Here is a 19,847-nt window from a genome sequence, read left to right as displayed (position 1 = left end):
TCGTAGAAAATTACGTAAAAAGGCGGTAGGGGGGAACCAGGACCAAGACAGGGCATCCAAGGTACATGAATTCCCCCCGCCCTCCACCTCGGACTCTCCACCAATCACAAGTCCCCGCTTCCAGTACCGACCTATTAAGGGAGGGACGATTTATCTTGTTACAAGTCTGGGAATTTCATTCATATTGAACTTTACGCTGGATGCGGGAGCGGAGGGACACAGGAGAAATGGGCGGAGACAATTACTCTAAGCCAACCGTGAGGGCGAACGCGTTGCTTGAGATCTTATTTTACCCTCTTGGAACAAGCCGGGTAGAAAATTACCTCGGTTTCACTGAGAAGAGGCCGTGGACGCAGACAGGTTTGGATTCGGATTCAGCTTCCATCACTTAGCGGTGAGAACATCCCCCTTCCCTTGCCCCCCACTCTAGCCTAAACTTTATTTACAAACCTGAGGCGAAACATTTTACTGGCAGTGTTGTGAAATTTTAATGGGAGGAAAGCTGTAAACTGTCTAGCACAGCGTCTGGCACACTAAGCCCGCAATGAATAACTATTATCACACTTAGGAGAACTCTTTGATTCTCCCCACCTCCTTGTTCATGACAAAGTTCTAGGTGTCTCCCTTGATTCCGCCCCTGTATTCCCTATCCAAATCTTTGCCTTTAAACTATATCCTGAATCTGTCCAGTACTGTTCATCTCCACTACATCTCTGCGCCAAGTCACATGATCCTAGCAAGACATCCTAAGTGATCCCCTGCTTCCGTTCTTAATATTTTACTCTTATTAACTCCTGACCCCCAGCCCCGTGATTTTTTGCAAGCATGTCATGTCATTCCCCTGCTCAAAACCCTCGAATGGCTTTTCATTGCACTTAACACCCCAACTCTTTATGCAGGCTTATAAAACTCTGTGTCTTAATAAAGCTGGGGGAAAAAAAATTTAAGCCCACTATGATCTGTGCCCTCACCTAGTATATTCCTTATCATGTTCCAGCAAGACTAGTTTTTTTTTTCTTTTTTGAATACACCAAACTCACTCCTAAGGCCTTTGTTCTAGCTGTTCTCTCTGCCTGAAGCACTCTTCCCTTAGTTTCTAACATGAGTGACTCCTTTTTACACTCAGATCAGTTGAAATGTCACTACTTCAGAGAAGTCTTCCCTGACCAATGAAAAATGGCCACTGCTGAGTCCCTTATTCTTACACCCTCCTATTGTTTCCATCCCTGCTGCCCACACTCACACAACTGTAGGCCAGTTTCAAGAGAGCATAATCTAAACTGTTCACACCTGAATAGGACAGCATCTTAGAACGGAGCCTGCCACAGAATAAAAGTTGTTTCAATTGTGATCTTCCTATGCTGGCTTCTTATACTTCAGTCCTCAGATCAAACTTGACATTGGTCCCCTCCTCCCCCTTCCAAACTTATAGCGTTTATTACATTACGAAACTGTCCAATTTTTCCTTAATATGTATTATCTATTCCCCTTATTAAAATATGCACTCCAAGAAAGCAAGGATCTTATCTGTTTTGTTCACTGCTGTGACCCTAGTGGCTAGCACTGTGCCAGACCCACAGCTGTGCTCAATAATAATTCCTGTTGCAAAAAACAAAGGCATAGAGAGGGGACAGAATCTGTTCAAGGTCACTGAACTATTTAGTGGTGCAGCTTGAATTCTCACCCAGATCTGTTTGAATCCAAAGCCCCTATCTACCCTTGGCTCATACAGAGGTAAGGGGGAGCACAAGGCTACTACTTTCAGGAAGATGCCTACTGGAGGAGAAAGGCCACATAAAAGAGGAACTAAATTGCATTTTATGGTCATATTTACCTTTGCAACTCCCACACCTATACAAGCCATAAACGAACTAAGAAACCAGGAAATGGCTAAAATTCATTAACTGGAGACTTCGAGAAAGGAGTGGTGTCTTCTGCAGGGTGGAATCCAAAAAGGTTTCATGACAGTTGTAATGTGGCGGGAGAGCTAAGAAAGCTAGCCTGCGGGCTCTTTTGTTAAGGAGCTGATAATGCCCGGGGCACTCGCTTCAGACCGCCAGGGTTTCTATCCTGGCTGCTCTCTTGTTGTGACCTTAGGGGTGTGTTACTTCCACCTCTCTACGTCCTAGTTTAGCTGTAGGTAAACCAAACGTACTCAACTTAAAGGGCTCTTGGGGAGACTGAGATAATACAAACAAAGGTGCTTTGCTTTACACAGGGCCGGCCCGCAGTGAACACTATAAATGTAAACTGTCATTGTCATTACATTACTGATCAAAGCGTGCCGACCTTACCAGCAGCTATTGGCTGACTATGGATGCGCAGAGCAATAAAAAACTTCCTGCTTCTCTGGACTGAAAGGCGCGATACCAGAAGCGGCCGGGTCCGGCTCCAGGTCCCAGCGCCGAGGACTCTTGGCTTCAGCGGAGCTAGTTCTCAGCCCCGGGGAGAAGCGGGAGGCCGCTCTAGCAATGTCAGCCTCCAGTTCTCGGTGGTGCTTGGCCTGGCGCTTGCGCAGTAGGGGAGACGGCTGGCGAGGGGCGGGCCGGGCGAGCGGGGCGCGGCGGCGCGCGGAGGGTGCGGCGGAGCGGCCCTGCCTTCGCAGGTAACCGCGCGCGGGCCGGCACCTGGGACGGAGGGCGGGCCGAGGAGGCTACCTTTTGGATCGTCAGGTCTCGGGTTCGCTACGGAGTTTGCCGGCTGGGGCTCCCCGGTTCCCAGAGTCCCGGCGGGCAGCTAGCGCGGCCCGGACCGGGACAGCGTCGGAGGTGGCGGCAAAGCCCCGGGAGGACGGCTGTGGATCTGACGCCCATCTCACCGCTTGAAAAACCCCACCCCAGCGCTCCCTGGGGCTGCTTTTGAGAGGGAAAGAGCCCGTGTTTAGGAATTTAGCCCTCTAGAGTTTCAGAATTCATTCCTCAGGATCTGGCTTTGGGCTGCGCACTTCAGGAACAGGATTTCAGGATCTCGCAGCCTCTTTTATTTTGGGGCGAACTAAGATCTTCCTCACGTAACTTTCATCTCTTTTCCTCAGAGCAGCGCTAAGCCTTCCCGTGTGAGGAGACAGTTACCGTTTACCCTTTCACACCCTTCTTTTGCGTTTCGTGCTCTCACGTTCTTTTACCTGGCCCTATGTGGCCTCACTTCCAAAGCCACTCGTTCTGGTAATCCTCTTCTGGATCCATTCCCATTTTCTGGAGATTTTCCCAAAAGCTGGGTTCCTAAAGTACGTTTGTAAGTAACGCGGTTCTCAAGTCAGACAGACTAGAGTTCTAATCCAGGGTGGTGCTAACCCAAGTATGTGACTTCGGGTAAGTCCCTTAACTTCTTCAAGCCCCAGTGTGCTTATCTGGAAGTGGGGACAATCATATTATCTCTAGGTGGTTTACGGCAAAAAGAGGTGCAGAACGAAAAGTATTTAGCGTGCTACCTTGAACATAGTAAGCATCCGGTTAATGTCAGTTAATTTTTGACCAGGTAATTCCCCAAAGAAGCATGATGTTCTTGGAATGAAATGGAAAGTATAATAATAGCAATAAAACATTTTCCATCAGTCATATAAAGAAGGTTTTTTACGTGATGTTACTTAATGCCGAGGAGTGCTCATTGGTCAAGTGGTCCTTGATGGTACCTTGGTCAAGTGATGGTGCAGTTTGATACAGTCATCTTGGAAAGCAATGGAAATATGCCAAGAACTTTAGAAATGTAACTTACTTCATTTAACCAATGCATATCTGAAAATTTTCTTGGAAATAATCATAGGGCAGAAAATTTGCAGAAAGATGGTAATTATAGCATTATTTATAATTGTGAAGCATTTAAATTTTGTTTTATTATTTAAATTGAAGTATAGTTGATATACATTATATTAGTTTCAGTTGTATAACATAGTAATTTGACAATTATATACATTACAAAATACCTGGGTGGAGCAGTTGGTTAAGCCTTGGACTTGGTCTCAGTTCAGGTCTTGATCTCAGTTGTGAATTCAGGCTCTGTGTTGGGCTTCACACTGGGTGTGGAGCCTACTTAAACCAAACAAAACAACACGCACAGTAAGTGTAGTTGCCATCTGTTACCATACAAAGTTACTACAATATTATTGGCTATATTCGCTATACTGAACTTTTCTTCCCTGTGACTTAATTGTTTTATAACTGGAATTTTATACTTCTTAATCCCCATCACCCTTCACCTACATTTAAATTTTCTACAGTGGAAAATTTTAACATATATGGAAGTAGAAAGCCACCAATGCTCATTATCCCACTTCAACAATGATTAGTATCTTGCCTATCTTATTTTAAACCTACTTAGTGTCCAAAAATAGGAGGACAGGTGAATAAACTAGGGTACCTTTATGTAGAGTGCTGTGAAGCTTTTAAAATAACAGAATTGTATATATGCTATTATCATGAGTTTTGAAAATTCAAAAACTAACATCCAATTTGTGTAGAAAAAGAGATGGAAAGGAAGTACAACAGAATATTAACTAGTTTCCCTTTGATGGTGGAACAGTGGATGATTTCCCCCCTTCTGTTTTTAGATATATTATAAGTATTCCATAAAAATTATCTATTGTTGTTATAACAAAGAAACAACAAACAAAATCTGAAAGCACTGCACCTGAACTCAGCACAAAGAATATGCCAGAGCAGCTTCACTGTTACAGAGAATAAAGATATCTCTTTCTGCAGCCAGCATTTGTGGGAGCATTCGTCTGCCACATCATGTTAGTGCTTCATATTGAACTAAATGTCAGCTAACAGGTCCACATCTTTAACCCACCATCTGCTCTGTGTGATTTGACTCTGAAATTTTATTCCTCTTATTTTGACTAGCATTACCCCTCAGCGTAGGCAAAGATTTCCTGTGAAGAGATGTCTCTCCCATTTCTTCTTTTCTTTCTTTCATGAGCAGGATTCCAACTCCTACTTCATGCATTTTTACACTCTCCCTAAAACAACCACTTCGAACCGTTTAAGTAAGATAATTTTGTTTTATCACAGAAGTTTTCTTATTTAAATCGGTTGTAGTAACATCTGATAAAAAATTTATTCTGCACTTGGTTGATAAACTGGATCTTCTTTATTTTTTGGTAAAGATTTTATTTATTTATTTGACAGAGAGAGAGAGAGAGAGAGAGATCACAAGCAGGCAGGCAGAGAGGGAGGAGGGAACAGGCTCCCTGCTGACCAGAGAGCCCAATGCGGGGCTCGATCCCAGGACCTTGAGATCATGACCTGAGCTGAAAGCAAATGCTTAACACTCTGAGCCACCCAGATGCCCCGGATCCTACTTTTAAATTGACAAATACCTCTTTAAACAGTGAAGGAAGGGGATCATCTTAAAGAAAATGTGTAAATGGAAAAAACAACAACAAGAAAATGTATAAATGAGTTTTGTTTCAAATCAGTGTGTGAAAAACTTTTGTTTCCTAGGTATGCCAAGAAGCCTTATCACACAGATGTCCTTCGAGATAATATGGATCAGTCCGGAGTTCACCTCTGGGTGAAAGCAGAACCCTTTATAGTGGGTGCCTTGCAGGTTCCCCCTCCATCCAAATTCAGTCTTCACTATCTCAGGAAGATATCCACCTATGTGCGAACCCGGGCCACAGAAGGAGCTTACCCACGCCTATACTGGTCCACATGGAGGCACATTGCATGTGGGAAGCTGCAGTTGGCTAAGGACCTGGCCTGGCTTTACTTCGAAATATTTGATAGTCTTGCAGTAAAGACACCAGAGGAGCGCCTGGAATGGTCCGAGATTCTGTCCAACTGTATGTCTGAGAATGAAATTGAAAAACAAAGAAATAAGGTATGGATTTATATGTCTGTGTATGTGTGTTTAATTATTTTGAGAAATAAACTATCTTTAATTTTTGTACTAGCTGTGCAGAGTGTGGTTTTAGGTTAATGGCTATTGTGATTCCAAAGTGCCATTTTTTTTAACTGTTTCATTTGGGCAGTATTTAATGAATTAGCCCTTAGAAATCACTACTCACCTACTTCCAAAGCACTAATGTTACAAAAACCCTGTAATTTAGGGAAATGCTTTCACTGACTTTAAAAATATTTTAAGGTGAGTGAGTGGCTATGAATCATTGATATGTTACAGTTAGAGAACCTGACTAATTTTCAGTGAGGATCTCCTATGTGCTGGGATTCAAAAATGACTGGAACAGCATCTCTGCCCTCATCGAGCTGTTAGACTAGTAGGGGAAGCTGGAGTGTAAAAATAAGTGCTGTTTGATAGTGTAGAGTGTGTAATAGTCAGAGTGTGCATAGAGTACAGAAATAGGATAGGGAAGAGAATGGTTAGTTCTGGTGATGGGGAAAGACTTCACAGAGAAAGTATATTAATCAGAGTAGGCTCATTACAGTAACAGGCAATCCTGCCATTTCAGTGGCTTAGCACAGTAACAGTTTTTTCTCATTCATGCAGCAGTGTAACACGGGGCATCTGGTTGGATGAGTCTCTAGGCTGCTGTTGTCCAAGCAATGACTCAGGGATGTAGTCATCTTCTATCTCTGGAGCCACAATGTTATTAGCTTTGCTGCAGTTAAAAACAAACAAACAATGACATTCTAATGGCCTACAGTAACAAAGGTTTGTTTCTTGCTTATTTTACACGCAGCCTGCACTTTAGCTAGGGCTAATGGTTATGGCTTGGCTTTGTGTGTCTACTCATTTGGGAACCCAGGCTGAAGAAACATATTCTGTATAGTTGATGCCTATTCTGTGACAGAAGAGAAGAGCAGCAGAGCAGGAGAAAACTCATGATTCCTCTTAAAACTTTTTCTCTGATGGGACATAAACTGTAACTAGTTTCATTCCATTGGCTAAAGCTTTGTTATATGTCTGTGTCTAAAATCAGGAAGATGGGCAGCTAAACTACTTCACAGGAGGTAGGGAAATCCCATGGCCATGGATCAGGCTGTATAAACCTCCTAGAGGATGTGGAAGTGAATAATTGCATAATTATAATAATTATAATAAAAAAGTTTGCCCCAGCAGTGCCCACTAGGGCCTCAGAGTCCTTCACTTCCATTTCTTCGTGGAGCATTTTTGGGAGACTTGAAAGTGGCGTTTGTCAATCGCCCACATTCCTTTGACTGTAACCCAGTTATACCATGTCTAACTTCAAGGGAGGCTGAGAAATGCCATCTAAATATGGGCCCAGGAAGAAAAAATTTTTAGTTAGTATCTAGAAAAATATTTAGTTAGTATCTAGCCACTCTCTGCCACATGGGGTAGTATCTAAATAAAGTTTGGAAATTGAAAAGTTTGCCACGAGAGGAAGGACATTATAGTTATTCATTAATTAAATGTTGAGTGCCTACTGTGTGTGAGGTACAGTACTAGATGCTGGATTCAGAGATTAATCAAACCTTCAAGAAGCTCCACAGATTTTTTGAGTGCTTATTATGTGCTAGATTCTATGCTGTGTACTAGGAATGTAAAAGTGAAAAAGATGAGAATCTTAAAGTCTCATGAAGAGGAAGGTATATGAATAATGGTAATATAACATAATTGTTAAATGGAAGTAGGTATAAAATCAAGGAATTTTGCTGGGTGAAAAAAAGCCAATTCCAGAAGGTTACATACTATATAATTCCATTTATATAACACTCTTGAAATGACAAAATTATAGAGCTAGAGAACAGGTAAGTGATTGTCAGGGATTAAGGAAGGAGTGAGGGTGGGAGGGAAGTAGGAAGTAGGTGTGGCTATAAAAAGGCAACATGAGAGATCCTTGTGTAGATGGAAATGTTCTGTAACTTGGCTGCATCAATGTCAACACCCTGATTGTGCTACTGTATTAGAGCTTTGCAAGATGGGAAACTGGATACAGTGTACATGGGATTTCTCTATTAGTTCTTAAAACTGCGTGTGAATCTACAATTATCTCAAAAAATTTAAGAAAGTAGCATTTTAAAAAATATGTAGATTTATGGGGTTCTGATTGACAGTTGATCAAACAGGTCTAGATAGTGCTGAGAATCCGCATTTTTCAATTCCTTAGTTATATGGTTTTAGCCAGGTTGGGAAGCAGAGTGAATAGAGCTATAGTATCAGATGTATTACATTTTTGTGTCTCCTGTATGTGTATGGGAATGGATATATGAGGGTAGTCATGAGCTTCAAATCCTGAGCTTCAGTACCTTTCTTCAAATAAGAAATGATTTATAAACACCTCTCAGACCAACAGTATTTTTTTAAGTCAAATACTCTTAAGAACTTGATGCAAGGGGCACCTGGGTGGCTCAGTGGGTTAAGCCTCTGCTTTCAGCTCAGGTCATGATCTCAGGGTCCTGGGATGGAGTCCCACATCAGGCTCTCTGCTCAGCAGGGAGCCTGTTTCCCTCTCTCTCTGCTGGCCTCTCTGTCTACTTGTGATGTCTCTCTCTGTCAAGTAAATAAAATCTTTAAAAAAAAAAAAAAAGACCTTGATGCAAACCTGAGTCCTCCTCCCCCACAAAATGCAATTTCATAATTCGTAATTCATAATTTCAAAGATTACATACAATTTCAGATCTTGCATTAATATCCTAAACTTTTTGGAAAAGTCTGTGAGCCTTAGGTTAGACTAAACTGCATATTTTGGCGAAATTTCCTTCTTCCTTCCATTTATTTATTCAAATGACTAAAGTTTGTCTTTTTTTTTTTTTAACTGCAATTTTAAACTTCTGAAATACTATACTTTTAAAAAAATATGTACTTCATCCTCTCCTCTTCATTGATTCTGGGGAAAGAATGTCTATGGCCATAGAGGCTGCATAGCTTTCCGAGAAGGTAAGTGACTCTAGTTTAATTCATTTTTGAAACTCCTATATCTGGGTATCAGAAGCATACATATCAAATGCCAGCCACTTTCTACATTTTTCTTTTTAGGATTTGCGAACTGTTGTGAATTTGTCTTGCTGTATTAATTGTAGACTAAGAACTGATATGGTTTAGGACATGTATTCATCATCTCTTTTCTTTTTGGCCAGCTTTCAGTGAACACCCTACAGTTTCTGCTCTTCTTATACATACAGCAGTTAAATAAGGTCTCCCTGAGGACATCTTTGATTGGAGAAGAGTGGCCTAGTCCCAGAAACAGATCTCAGTCTCCTGACTTGACTGAAAAATCCAGTTGCCATAATAAGGTACTGTTTAAATCTTGGTCTTCTTCTTTGAAAGGGACAATTTATGAAGGGGATGATTTGCCTTCATTAAAAATCATGTTGGGATTACTTATGTAAGCGAGTCCTTTGTTGGTGTATTTTGTTTGCCTTTTTCGTTTTTTTCCTATTATAAAACAAAATAAATATTTGCAATCTTCGTCCAAGTAGAGAAGTACTTTCCATTCATTCCTTCAGTGACACAAAAATCACATGATTTGGGGACAGATTATTCACTGTACTCTCATTAGCATTCTCGTTTTTGCAAATGTTAATGAATTTGAATCTACTGATTTGACTAAGTTAGGATAAATGAGAAGATGTAGTATTTACAAAGTCTGTTGAAATCTACTGAAAAAATTTCTACAAAAATACCTTCTTATATGTTTAAGTGATGTGCTTTCATATACTTAAGCTCAGCATGCTTGTGTCATATGATGACATATTTATGTCATATGATGTGACAACCTAGAAGTTAAACTTAACTGCCTCACATTGTGAGTTTTAGAAACTGTGTCATTTCTTTTCTCTTTTTCTAAAGAAAACTGAAATGTTTTTACCTGTTTATGTCAAAGTATTCTAAAAAATCTTAAGCAAAACATAGATCTCAGTATGACTGCCATGCACAAGTTCTTTAAAAATGTTCTGAGGCAAACAGCAGCAACAAAAACTTTTCTGATATTTGGTACTTTTATAATCTCCTTTTTCAACTAAACCTATCCACCTGTATGTTGTATGATAAGATTCCTTCTGGTTGTGCTTCTCATGTTTCCTGCTCATTCTTCTTCATGAGCTCCCCACTGGCCCCTACACGCCACTATTCCCCCAGGATTCTGCCTGTGGCAATTTTATCTTCTCGCTAGACATATTCTTTAAACACAATTCTTCTCATGACTTCACATATCTCAATGACTCCTGAGTTTGTCTTCATCCTAGATTTCCCTCCTCATGTAGGTGTTCTGTCTATACCTGAAATTCAGAATGTTCAAGTCCAGGTGTATTAGCGAGGCCAGTCATTGTCTGTCTTTCCACATGAATGGGCACCATGTAGAGATGGGGTTTTGAACTAAGGTGGTCTGCATTCAAATTGGCTCTTACATTCAATATCACATGATTTTAGGCAAGTTGGTTAACTTTTCCTGGGCCTTGGCTTCTCTTCTGTAAATGGGGATGGTAATGCCTATTTCTGAGTGTTGTGGGAATCTAGAATACATTAGCGTGAGACTTGTTGCGCAGTAAGCATCAGCAAATGGTGACTCTTAGTTTGTGCTATAGAATGACCTCTCCGAACAACTGATTTAGACCAGATATGGACACATTCATAGGTATGTATTTGAAATTGGTCTGCTTTGAATGGATGACCCGGCCCAAGCAGTGCCCCCAGAAACTGAAGAAATTACCAGTTTGTGCTGGGTGCTTGAGCTGGGAGCGCAGGTAGCATTGGTACCAGAAGATCCACCATATTCATGGGTGACCTGGAGTTATGAGGGATTAGAAACTCTGAGGTAGTCGGAGAAAAAGACAAGAATGGAACAGACGTGTAGAGATGCTGGCGAGAGAGAACCAGGAGGCTCAAGATGGCCTTCCAGTTGCACTTCTGATGAGACCTACCTATACTTTAGTTTGGGAGATGACTGTCTGTCCCTACAGTAAAATCTCCCTTTACTCGAATTGACTTATATTCCTGAAGCCAGAGAATGTTACCACCAGCTACCAATGCTCATTCTCTTAGCACCCATACCTAGTTTTCTGTCAAGTCTTTCTTATTCTGCCTCAAAATAACTCTGATTTAAAAATCTGTCCCTCTTTGAGTGGCTGGCTCAGTGGGAGGGGTGTGTGCAATTCTTGAGCTCAGGGTTGTAAGTTCAAGCCCCACATTGGGTTTACTTTAAAAATAAAATCTTTAAAAATAAGTTCTGTCTCTTTTCTTCCTCTTATATAGGTCATACTGACATTTGGGGGAGGCCTTGATTTCTATAATTAGGTCCTACCTGGTTACCCTGCTTTTAGTCTACCCTCCACCTACTACACAGCACTTTCTAAATGCAAAAGGATTCTGTTGGTTTTTGTCAAAACTCCCATCAGTAATTATCATTGTCACTATTGTTTTCATCTCGTGCTCCACGAGATGAGAGCCTGCTGTGGATGAGGGGGATGCAGTAAGAGGTGAAGAATGGCTGCTCTGCTTTGACATGTTCTGTGGTGTCTCAGTGAGAGTGTATTAAAAAGAAAAATAGGGTTAGCTATTTAGAAAACAGTTTTAAAGTCCCTGGCACACAAGATAAAGCCCAGATGCTTTAGTGTTTTAATAGGCCTTTCATGATTGGTCCCTACTACCAGTTTTCTGAACACAGCAGGTAATGTTACTGCTGTGGATCTTTACATATGCTATTCCCTAGGCCTAGAATGCCTTTTTGCCTTGTCTGTTGGCATAACTACCAGCATTAATCAAGAATCTGTCCAAACAGCACTCTGATGATTTTTTTTCCCCAAGAGGGGTTCCTTATTCCTTTCAGGCTCATAGCATTTCTTTACAGATCTCTGCTGTAATTCTTATCTCATTGTATAATAGTTGCTTATATTGTCTTTTCACTACTTAGGCTCTGAGTTCTTGAGGATAAGAACTATGTCCTATTCAGTTTGCATAATTTATCACCTAACACTGTTCATACCACATAAGAGATATTCAAGAAATACATGTCAAATGAATGAGCCAAGTCACTGAGACATCTGCCAACTCAAAGCTTATTCCAAAAGTGGTAACTTCTCTTAAATCTAGCTACTGTAAGGGTAGTTGCATTGTTTCATCCAGTGGAATTTGAAACTCCTCCTGTAATAAGAGAAGGTAAATAAAGAAAGCCCGTGTTTCATGGAATGAATGTCCAAGGTGGCTAATTTTATGTTAGATCTGTAACTTACTTACTAGCCATGTGACCTTGGGCGGGTTTCTGAATCTTTCTGTATCTCCACTTCCTCATTTGTAAAATGGGCATGGTAACGGCATCTGTTGCAGGATTCTTGCTAGGATTATTAAATATGTTGAAGTTTGTACAACACTTTGTGGTTGGCGCACACTAAGGTTTAGCTATAATATTACTTTTGAACTAGCTAAGGAAGGGAGAGATTCTGTTTATGTCTATCACATAATATCAAAAAATCATTATAAGGTTTATACTGTTGCCTTAAATGCTTTTTTAGGAGATGAGGCAAAGTAGAAATACAAAATAACTAAAATATACAATTTTCAGGTCTTATAAAATCTGTTCTATTAAGAGTGCTTTATTTTGATATTTTTTAGAACTGGAATGATTACAGTCACCAAGCATTTGTCTGTGATCATCTGTCAGATCTCCTTGAGCTACTTTTAGATCCAGAACAACTCACTGCATCATTTCATTCGACCCATAATAGTCTAGTCTCTCGTGAAGCTGTTGTGGCCCTCAGCTTTCTTATTGAAGGTACAGTGAGTAGAGCCAGGAAGATATACCCACTTCATGAACTTGCTCTGTGGCAACCACTGCATGCAGAAAGCGGCTTCTCACGGATCTCTAAGACCTTTTCTTTCTACAAGCTGGAAGCCTGGTTGAGAGCCTGTTTGACTGGGAATCCATTTGGTACATCTGCTTGCCTTAAGTCTGGAAAGAAATTGGCTTGGGCTCACCAAGGTATTTTTTTAGTATTTTAATATATGTTTAATTGAATGACAAGATAAGGAACCTAATATTCTCTGGTTTATTAATAATCATACATCTTCTATAGACCTACAAAATATTGCTACTATATGAGAGAAAGAGGGAACTGTTCTCTTTTGTCTATGACTTTTTTTGTCAAGGCAGCAGTAGTCTGAGAGAGTTGATTTCAGAGTCTGGGTCATTCTGGTCACAGTTAATGGAACTCCAACTTCAGCATTTGTTTCTTTGCTCTGCTTTTCTCTCTTCTGATCCTTTCTCCCTCGCCTTCTCTTGTGCTCATTTGTTGAGGGCCTTCCTGTTTTCTCCACACCACAGCTGAATTTGACCATTCCACGGTTACAACCTCAGAGAGTTGTTGTAAAAATGGGATCCTTTTAAGGTTCACAGACACAAACAGAAGAGACTTTTCTAAATTGGAAATGTCAAGTTAAGGTAGAGAAAATCTGGCCTTGGTTGCATCAGATACCTATTTCTGACAGTCCGGCGAAGGCTCACAGGATAGGTTCAGGGGCTGTATGACTTCTGGGGGCCCAGGTATAAGTTTAAAGAGGAGCAGATGCCTACACTGAGACAAATGCCAGGCAAAATTAATGAAAAAAGGGGAAAAAAATGAACTATAGTTCCACAATCTCTGAATTTCAGGGATAAAGAAGAAAATAGGTTCCATGTAATTTTTAAAAATCAGTTTTGTGTCAAATTTTTATAATGCTAAAAAACAAAATGATTGAACAGTGTCTACACACTCTAAAGCAAAAAGATTGTGATCCAAGAATTCTATATCCAACCAACCTATTGCTCGAGTATGAGGTCACAGACTTCCAGATATCTAAGGGTCCCATAAATATATAGGATACTACATAATTCTTGATGGTGATAAAAGAATATAGGCTCAGGCAAGTTTTTAAATGTTGTTACAGTAGTCCTTAATAGTAAGAAGAGGATATCTAACCTTTTTAGGATTATACCAAAATGTTAGCAGAGCTAGATAATAAGATCACAAATAATTTGTATCTTCTTTTACCACTAGTATTTAAAAATTATTTACAAAAGCCATGTATTACTTATTTAATAAAAGGAAGCATTACGAATTGGTAATTTTTTTTTTAAGTAATAGCATACTTATGTGACCTCTTCATATTTGACTAGTATTCTTTATGGAATGTCCTGCTGGCTTTCAGAGAGGTACTGTCTTAGAAGCCAATCACATACGGTGGGACTGTATAAGGAGGGCAACCTCTCACAGAGTTTTTGAGTGTCAGTTTGTGCAAGGCACTGTGTATGAAAGGAGTTTGTGCTCTCAGTTACTAATGATGTAGGGATCAAAGGCCTGAATCCAAATAGAATTCATGGAATGATGTGGTAAGTAGCTTAGGAGAGGGTTGAAATTAGTATTGTGGTGATTTAAAGAGATTATTTATGGATTGGTATGATAAATTAAAGCAACTTGGAGACGATACTTGAGTTGTTGAGTTGGGCCAGCTCTAGCCACATGACCTTAGGCACATTACTTGAAAGATACACATGAAAAAAAAAAAAAAAACTTAGATCTGTAGGCAGTCTTAATGGACTAGAAGTTTTAAACTATTTTTATCACAGAAAATTATGAAATATTGCAAACATACAGAAAAACACAGAGAACAGTATAGCAAATACCTCTTTACCCAATGTCCAGATCGAACATTTTTCCAAAGCTTATTTGTATCTGATTTTAGACACTTACACACATAGGCATATGTAATCTCATATGGTTGTTTGTTTTTCTTTGGTTGAAACTTACCTCATTTATTTCTCTTTTTCTTAAATAGTTGAAGGGACGACCAAAAGAGCTAAGATTGCTTGTAATACACATGTGGCCCCTCGGATGCACCGCATGGTGGTGATGAGCCAGGTTTACAAGCAGACCTTGGCCAAGAGCTCAGATACTCTGGTGGGGGCACATGTGAAAATTCATCGTTGCAACGAATCTTTTATATATCTGCTCTCTCCCTTACGGTAAGCATGGTTCTAATATTTTGATTTTTTCTTTGAACTGGGATTGATCCTCTTTTGCCATCATAGAATAATTTTGTAGTCAGCTGTTCTTTTAATCTTACTCTCATTTAGAGGAATTTACCTCATTTTTTTCATTTTTCAGATCTGTGACCATCGAGAAATGCAGGAATAGCACCTTCGTGTTGGGCCCTGTACAGACTGCTCTTCACCTCCACAGCTGTGACAACGTTAAAGTCATTGCTGTTTGCCATCGTTTGTCCATCTCTTCTACAATAGGCTGCATCTTTCACATTCTGACGCCTACACGCCCCCTTATTCTCTCTGGAAACCAGGCAGTAACTTTTGCCCCTTTTCATACCCATTATCCAATGCTGGAGGATCACATGGCCAGGACTGGCCTCGCTACGGTGCCTAACTATTGGGATAATCCAATGATTGTGTGCAGAGAGAACTGTGACACAAGTGTCTTCCGACTCTTACCACCTTGTGAATTCTATGTATTTATTATCCCCTTTGAAATGGAAGGGGACACAACAGAGATACCTGGGGGTCTTCCATCTGCATATCAGAAAGCACTGGGTCAAAGAGAACAGAAGATACAAATCTGGCAGAAAACTGTGAAGGAGGCTCGTTTGACAAAGTGAGTGTTTTCTAGAGAAGAATTTGTCTTATGTAAAACTCCATGAGAAAACAAATTAATCTGTACATGTGTACAGCTGCACTAAAGTAATAAAAAAGATGTGTCTTTTGTTAAGGTCAGTATTCCAGGCTTTTTGGTTGGGGGATGGGAGCAAGTAGATATTCAAGAATTAGACTCCCTTCTTTTTGGAAGCTTTAGTTGATAGTTAACTTATGTGTATGAAAGATCATATGTAGAACATGCCACATGATCCAATACTTACATGAATTGGTTTTAGTTTTTAATTCTCTAAACTGTGTCATTGGTTCTCAACTTCGGTTGTACAACAGTCTTCCAAGAGGCTTGTTCAAAATATGGATTTCCTGACTCCTCCATACCACAGACAGACTCTCCGAGGGCGGATTCCTAATGCTGCTCCATGGACTAATGCTAGTTCTTGTCCAAGTTTTCCCTAATCCATGGTAAAATGTGAAAAATAAGTACAGTGTTGTAAAACAAAGCTAAATTTAGTCTGCTTAAAATGTTGTTTTTTATTCTGAAATTATATCCTTCCTAAACTTGGGGTGCTAAAATATCTTATTTCTAGATTACATGCTTATGATAGTAAATGGTTGTGGTTTATTACATTCACCACAATATTTTATCTCAAGGGTACTGGTCTTTGAACTCTAGAACCCAGGGACATGCTATACCTTTAATAGAGGTTCAGGAAACATCAGTGTGGGTGGTCAGGGATGATTTATAGAAGAAGTAGAATTTGTGTTGGACCTGGAAGAATTAGCAGTGTTTGGATAGGAGCTGAGGACTGGACAGAATACTTTTATGGTGCATCTGACCAATCTTTTTTTTTCCTTTGGGGTGGGAGGGGTGGCGGTGTTACAATGTCAAGAACTGAACAGAGCAGTTATCTGGAGGGAATAAATGGAGAACTAGAAATAATTTTAATGTCTATCCCATTAAAGTACCTTATAATCACCTGGAATAAAATGAACATGAATTAGTGTTCTTACATTCTTTTTGCTCTTGATGGCACTTTTAGGGATCAAAGGAAGCAGTTCCAGGTACTTGTGGAGAATAAGTTTTATGAGTGGTTGATTAACACGGGACATCGCCAACAGCTGGACAGTCTTGTGCCCCCTGCTGCCGGCTCCAAACAAGCAGCAGGATAAGATTCCTACGTGGAAACACTGGTGGGCATTTATAATGTAGACCGCTTAGAACAAATTATCTTGGGAAAATCTTACAAGCATGCTGCAGAATATGATGTTACTGGCCACTGCCTCTTTTTCTCTGCCAGGCCCACTAGCATATACAGACTTTTACATACCCATTTTTACCACATCTTATAGTGAAGACCAACCAAACTATTCCATAGGTGGAGCCTATGGAATAATGGGCAAATATTAACAGCCAAGTTTTGTCTTCTTTGCTTCTTACCTAGTATAGGTTGTACTGTTCAAAGATACTACTTTCCCCATACATAGCTTTAAGTTGTATTTCCCCTTTCTAACACATCTCTCGTCTTTCCCATCACCCACACAGAAATCAATTAACTGATATTTGTTAATTACACATAACATTAATAAATTACCAGAATTAATCCAAATGAAGATTTGAATACTGAACACTAGAAGATCACAGATCCAATAGAAGAGAGCATGGATACAGACAAATTCATTAGAAGTCCTTTAATCTAAATAAAAAATATTCTCTTTTTTAATACAGAAATTAGTTTACTTTTCTATTTTGAAGCCTTATTAAAGACTAACAATAGGAAAACAGATAAAGGATTTCAAATAGTTCACAGACAAATACAAACACAAAGATATCTTTACTTACAATTAATGTAAGATACTGTTTTTCTTCTATCAGATTGGCAAGGATCAAAAGCTGGTATATAACACTGGTAAGGTATTTTGTTTACCACTGGAAAAAGTGTACATTTGTACAACATCTTTGGAGGATAGTTTGACAAAATAAAAATTGTAAATGCACACATTCTTTGACTTAGCAATTTCACTTCTTAGAATTTATCTTATACATACACCCATGTATTAAAGATTTAAACAGATCTTTAAAAAATATGTTCATTGCAGCATTGTTTGAAATAGCTGTAGACTAGAAACAACCCAAGTGCTTTCCAATAGACGGCTGGTGCCTAATGCATTGGTTCCTCTATGTTAAAGAATGCATCTTTAAAAAGAATGAGGTCTATCTGTAGGTGAGATAGTAAATCTCTAAGCTGGGGATTTGGAGGGGTGAAGGCAGAAGAGGAGGAGTAAAATACCGCCTGTCTGCTTGAAAAAAAAGAGGGGTTATCACATGGCTGTATGCTAATTATATGCCTTAAAAACTTCTAAAAGGACATAAATCATTGAAAGTGTTTGTCTTTGAGAAAGGAGACTAGATGTCTACAGTGATTGAAAACTTATTCTTAATTTTTATTGATACAGAATTTACATACCATGAAATTCAGTGACTTTTATTAACATAGTGGCAAGTTTGTACAACCTTCACCACTAACAAATTCAGAATATTTTCATCACCCTAAAAACAAAGCCCATACACATGGACAGTCACTCTTCATTTCTCAACCCCCAGTATCTTCTCTTTTCTCTAGTCCCTGGCAAACACTAATCTACTTTTTGTCTCTTGATTTGTCAACCCTGGGCATTTCCTATAAATGGAATCTTTGGACATGTGGCTTTTGTGCCTGGCTTCTTTTGCTTAACATCATGGTCTTAGGGTCATCTATGTTGTAGCATGTGTCAGTACGTCCTTCCTTTTTATGGCTGGGTAGTATTCCATTGTATGGATATATCACATTTTATCTGTTCATCAGTTGATCTGAGATTTGAGTTGTTTCCCCTTTTCAGTTGTTTTCATTTTTATTGTGAATAATGTTGTTATGTACTTTAGTGTACAAGTTTTTGTGTAGACATATGTTTTCAATTCTCTGGGTACATACCTAGGAATAGAGTTGCAAGTTTATAGGTTTAACTTTTTGAGGAAATGCTGAACTGTTTTCCAAAACTGTAAAAACTTATTCTTGTTTATAGATTGTTTGCATTTTAAATTGTGTATTACTTATTACACACAAAAAAAGTTCATAATACTTAGTAAATGCTGAGATTAAGAATCAGGAATCTGATGAGGATTAAAATCCAAAGGAAATGAAAACTGTAAGAAGGTGAAACTTTAGTTGAGGCCAACCCTGAATAGCCTGCCACTTTTTCATGTCTTTTCTTCTATTATGAACTAAAGTGACCTTCAGAAAGAAAGAATATAATTAATCTTAAACCTTATGTATTTAGTACTTTAAACTCTCACCTGACCTTGATTTACATGATTTTGTAAATAGAAGTTTTTTCTTACTATTTGCATGAAGGCAATAGAAAATTAAGTTACTAATATTTTTCTCTTGTTATTTTCAGGGCCCTGGAAACAGGAGGGTGAATGGAAGATGGTACATGTCTTCAAACTCAATTGGGAAGATGCTCTTGCTGCTTAAGAGACATTGCAGTTTTTTCCTTCCTATTTAAGACCGTTCCTTGATTTCCATTCCATACTGATATATTACTGCTTAGGTCAAATTTTAGATGAACTTCTGACTATCTATCCTATAAACAAATGTATTGTTTATAGAACATCAGAAAGCTCATCTTTGTGTTGCCAGAATGAAGTTGATGAAGGCAGTTTCGTTGTATGTTAATATTGAAGTAACTGATTGTAGATTTGCAAGTAAATTTCACATTTTAATTTATATGATGAAAGGGTCTCATCCTTTCTGTAGTTAAATAAGAATTTTATAGTTCTTTGAAACTATTTAAAAGGAAATTGCTACTCCTTTTAAAAATAATTGGAATGAAAGTATAGTTTTTTGGTGTATAAATATAGCAGAAATAGTTTTATACAAAGATATTTTAGTCCTTAAAAGTATGAAGCAATGAAATCGTGTAAATTCTTTATTTTTCATTTTCTGCTTCACATTTTCAAGAAGCAAACTCTAAAAAGTAATTTTCTCCTTTTGATAAAAAGATAGAGATTTAATTTTAGAAAAAGTTTTATGGGGGGAGGAAAGAATTTTTCCTTTATCCTAGGTTCTTTAGGCTTTAGTCTATTAAATCGACATAAGACAGATTAACAGGAGGCAAACTATTTTAATTAGATATCTCTGGGCGCCTCATAAGAATATGAGTCCCAGGAACAAGTCAGGCAGTTGGCTTGTATGCCACCATGACCTAAGTAATGGAATATAGGCCCAGGGCTTCAGAAGGGAGGAGAGTAATTCACAGTATGTTAAGAAGAGCAGATGTGTGGCAGTTAGATGTTTGCCTTGTCATACAAATGGCT

At 39.0% G+C, this 19,847-nt stretch overlaps 1 protein-coding gene across 3 annotated transcripts; it reads left to right on the top strand.

Moving 5' to 3' along the window:
- Positions 1-83: 83 nt before the first annotated feature.
- On the top strand, positions 84-19,257 carry TBCCD1 (TBCC domain containing 1). 3 transcript variants are annotated; one of them, XM_032875586.1, is made up of 8 exons: positions 84-394; positions 5,442-5,820; positions 9,000-9,155; positions 12,469-12,835; positions 14,668-14,854; positions 14,997-15,494; positions 16,534-16,684; positions 18,929-19,257. In XM_032875586.1, the coding sequence occupies exons 2-7, from the start codon at positions 5,485-5,487 to the stop codon at positions 16,661-16,663; spliced, it is 1,674 nt and encodes a 557-aa protein (XP_032731477.1). In that variant the 5' UTR covers positions 84-394; positions 5,442-5,484; the 3' UTR covers positions 16,664-16,684; positions 18,929-19,257. The 3 variants fall into 3 exon arrangements, with proteins under 3 accessions (XP_032731477.1, XP_032731476.1, XP_032731478.1); XM_032875585.1 differs by lacking the exon at positions 84-394 and adding an exon at positions 2,535-2,605; XM_032875587.1 differs by lacking the exons at positions 84-394; positions 16,534-16,684 and adding an exon at positions 2,535-2,605.
- Positions 19,258-19,847: the final 590 nt, after the last annotated feature.

The sequence above is a fragment of the Lontra canadensis genome, unplaced genomic scaffold, assembly GCF_010015895.1.
Source record: "Lontra canadensis isolate GAN:19392208 unplaced genomic scaffold, GSC_riverotter_1.0 scaffold56, whole genome shotgun sequence".
NCBI classification, from domain to species: domain Eukaryota; kingdom Metazoa; phylum Chordata; class Mammalia; order Carnivora; family Mustelidae; genus Lontra; species Lontra canadensis.
Note: the sequence above shows the minus strand (reverse complement) of the source record. Positions and strands in the feature narration are given on the sequence as shown.

Bases quoted from the DNA above. Each gene is read 5' to 3' on its own strand.
- TBCCD1 (XM_032875586.1), top strand. From the start codon at position 5,485: ATGGATCAGTCCGGAGTTCACCTCTGGGTGAAAGCAGAACCCTTTATA. The intron at 9,156-12,468 runs GTACTGTTTAAA...GATATTTTTTAG, and splicing joins AATCCAGTTGCCATAATAAG to AACTGGAATGATTACAGTCA. The intron at 15,495-16,533 runs GTGAGTGTTTTC...TGGCACTTTTAG, and splicing joins AAGGAGGCTCGTTTGACAAA to GGATCAAAGGAAGCAGTTCC.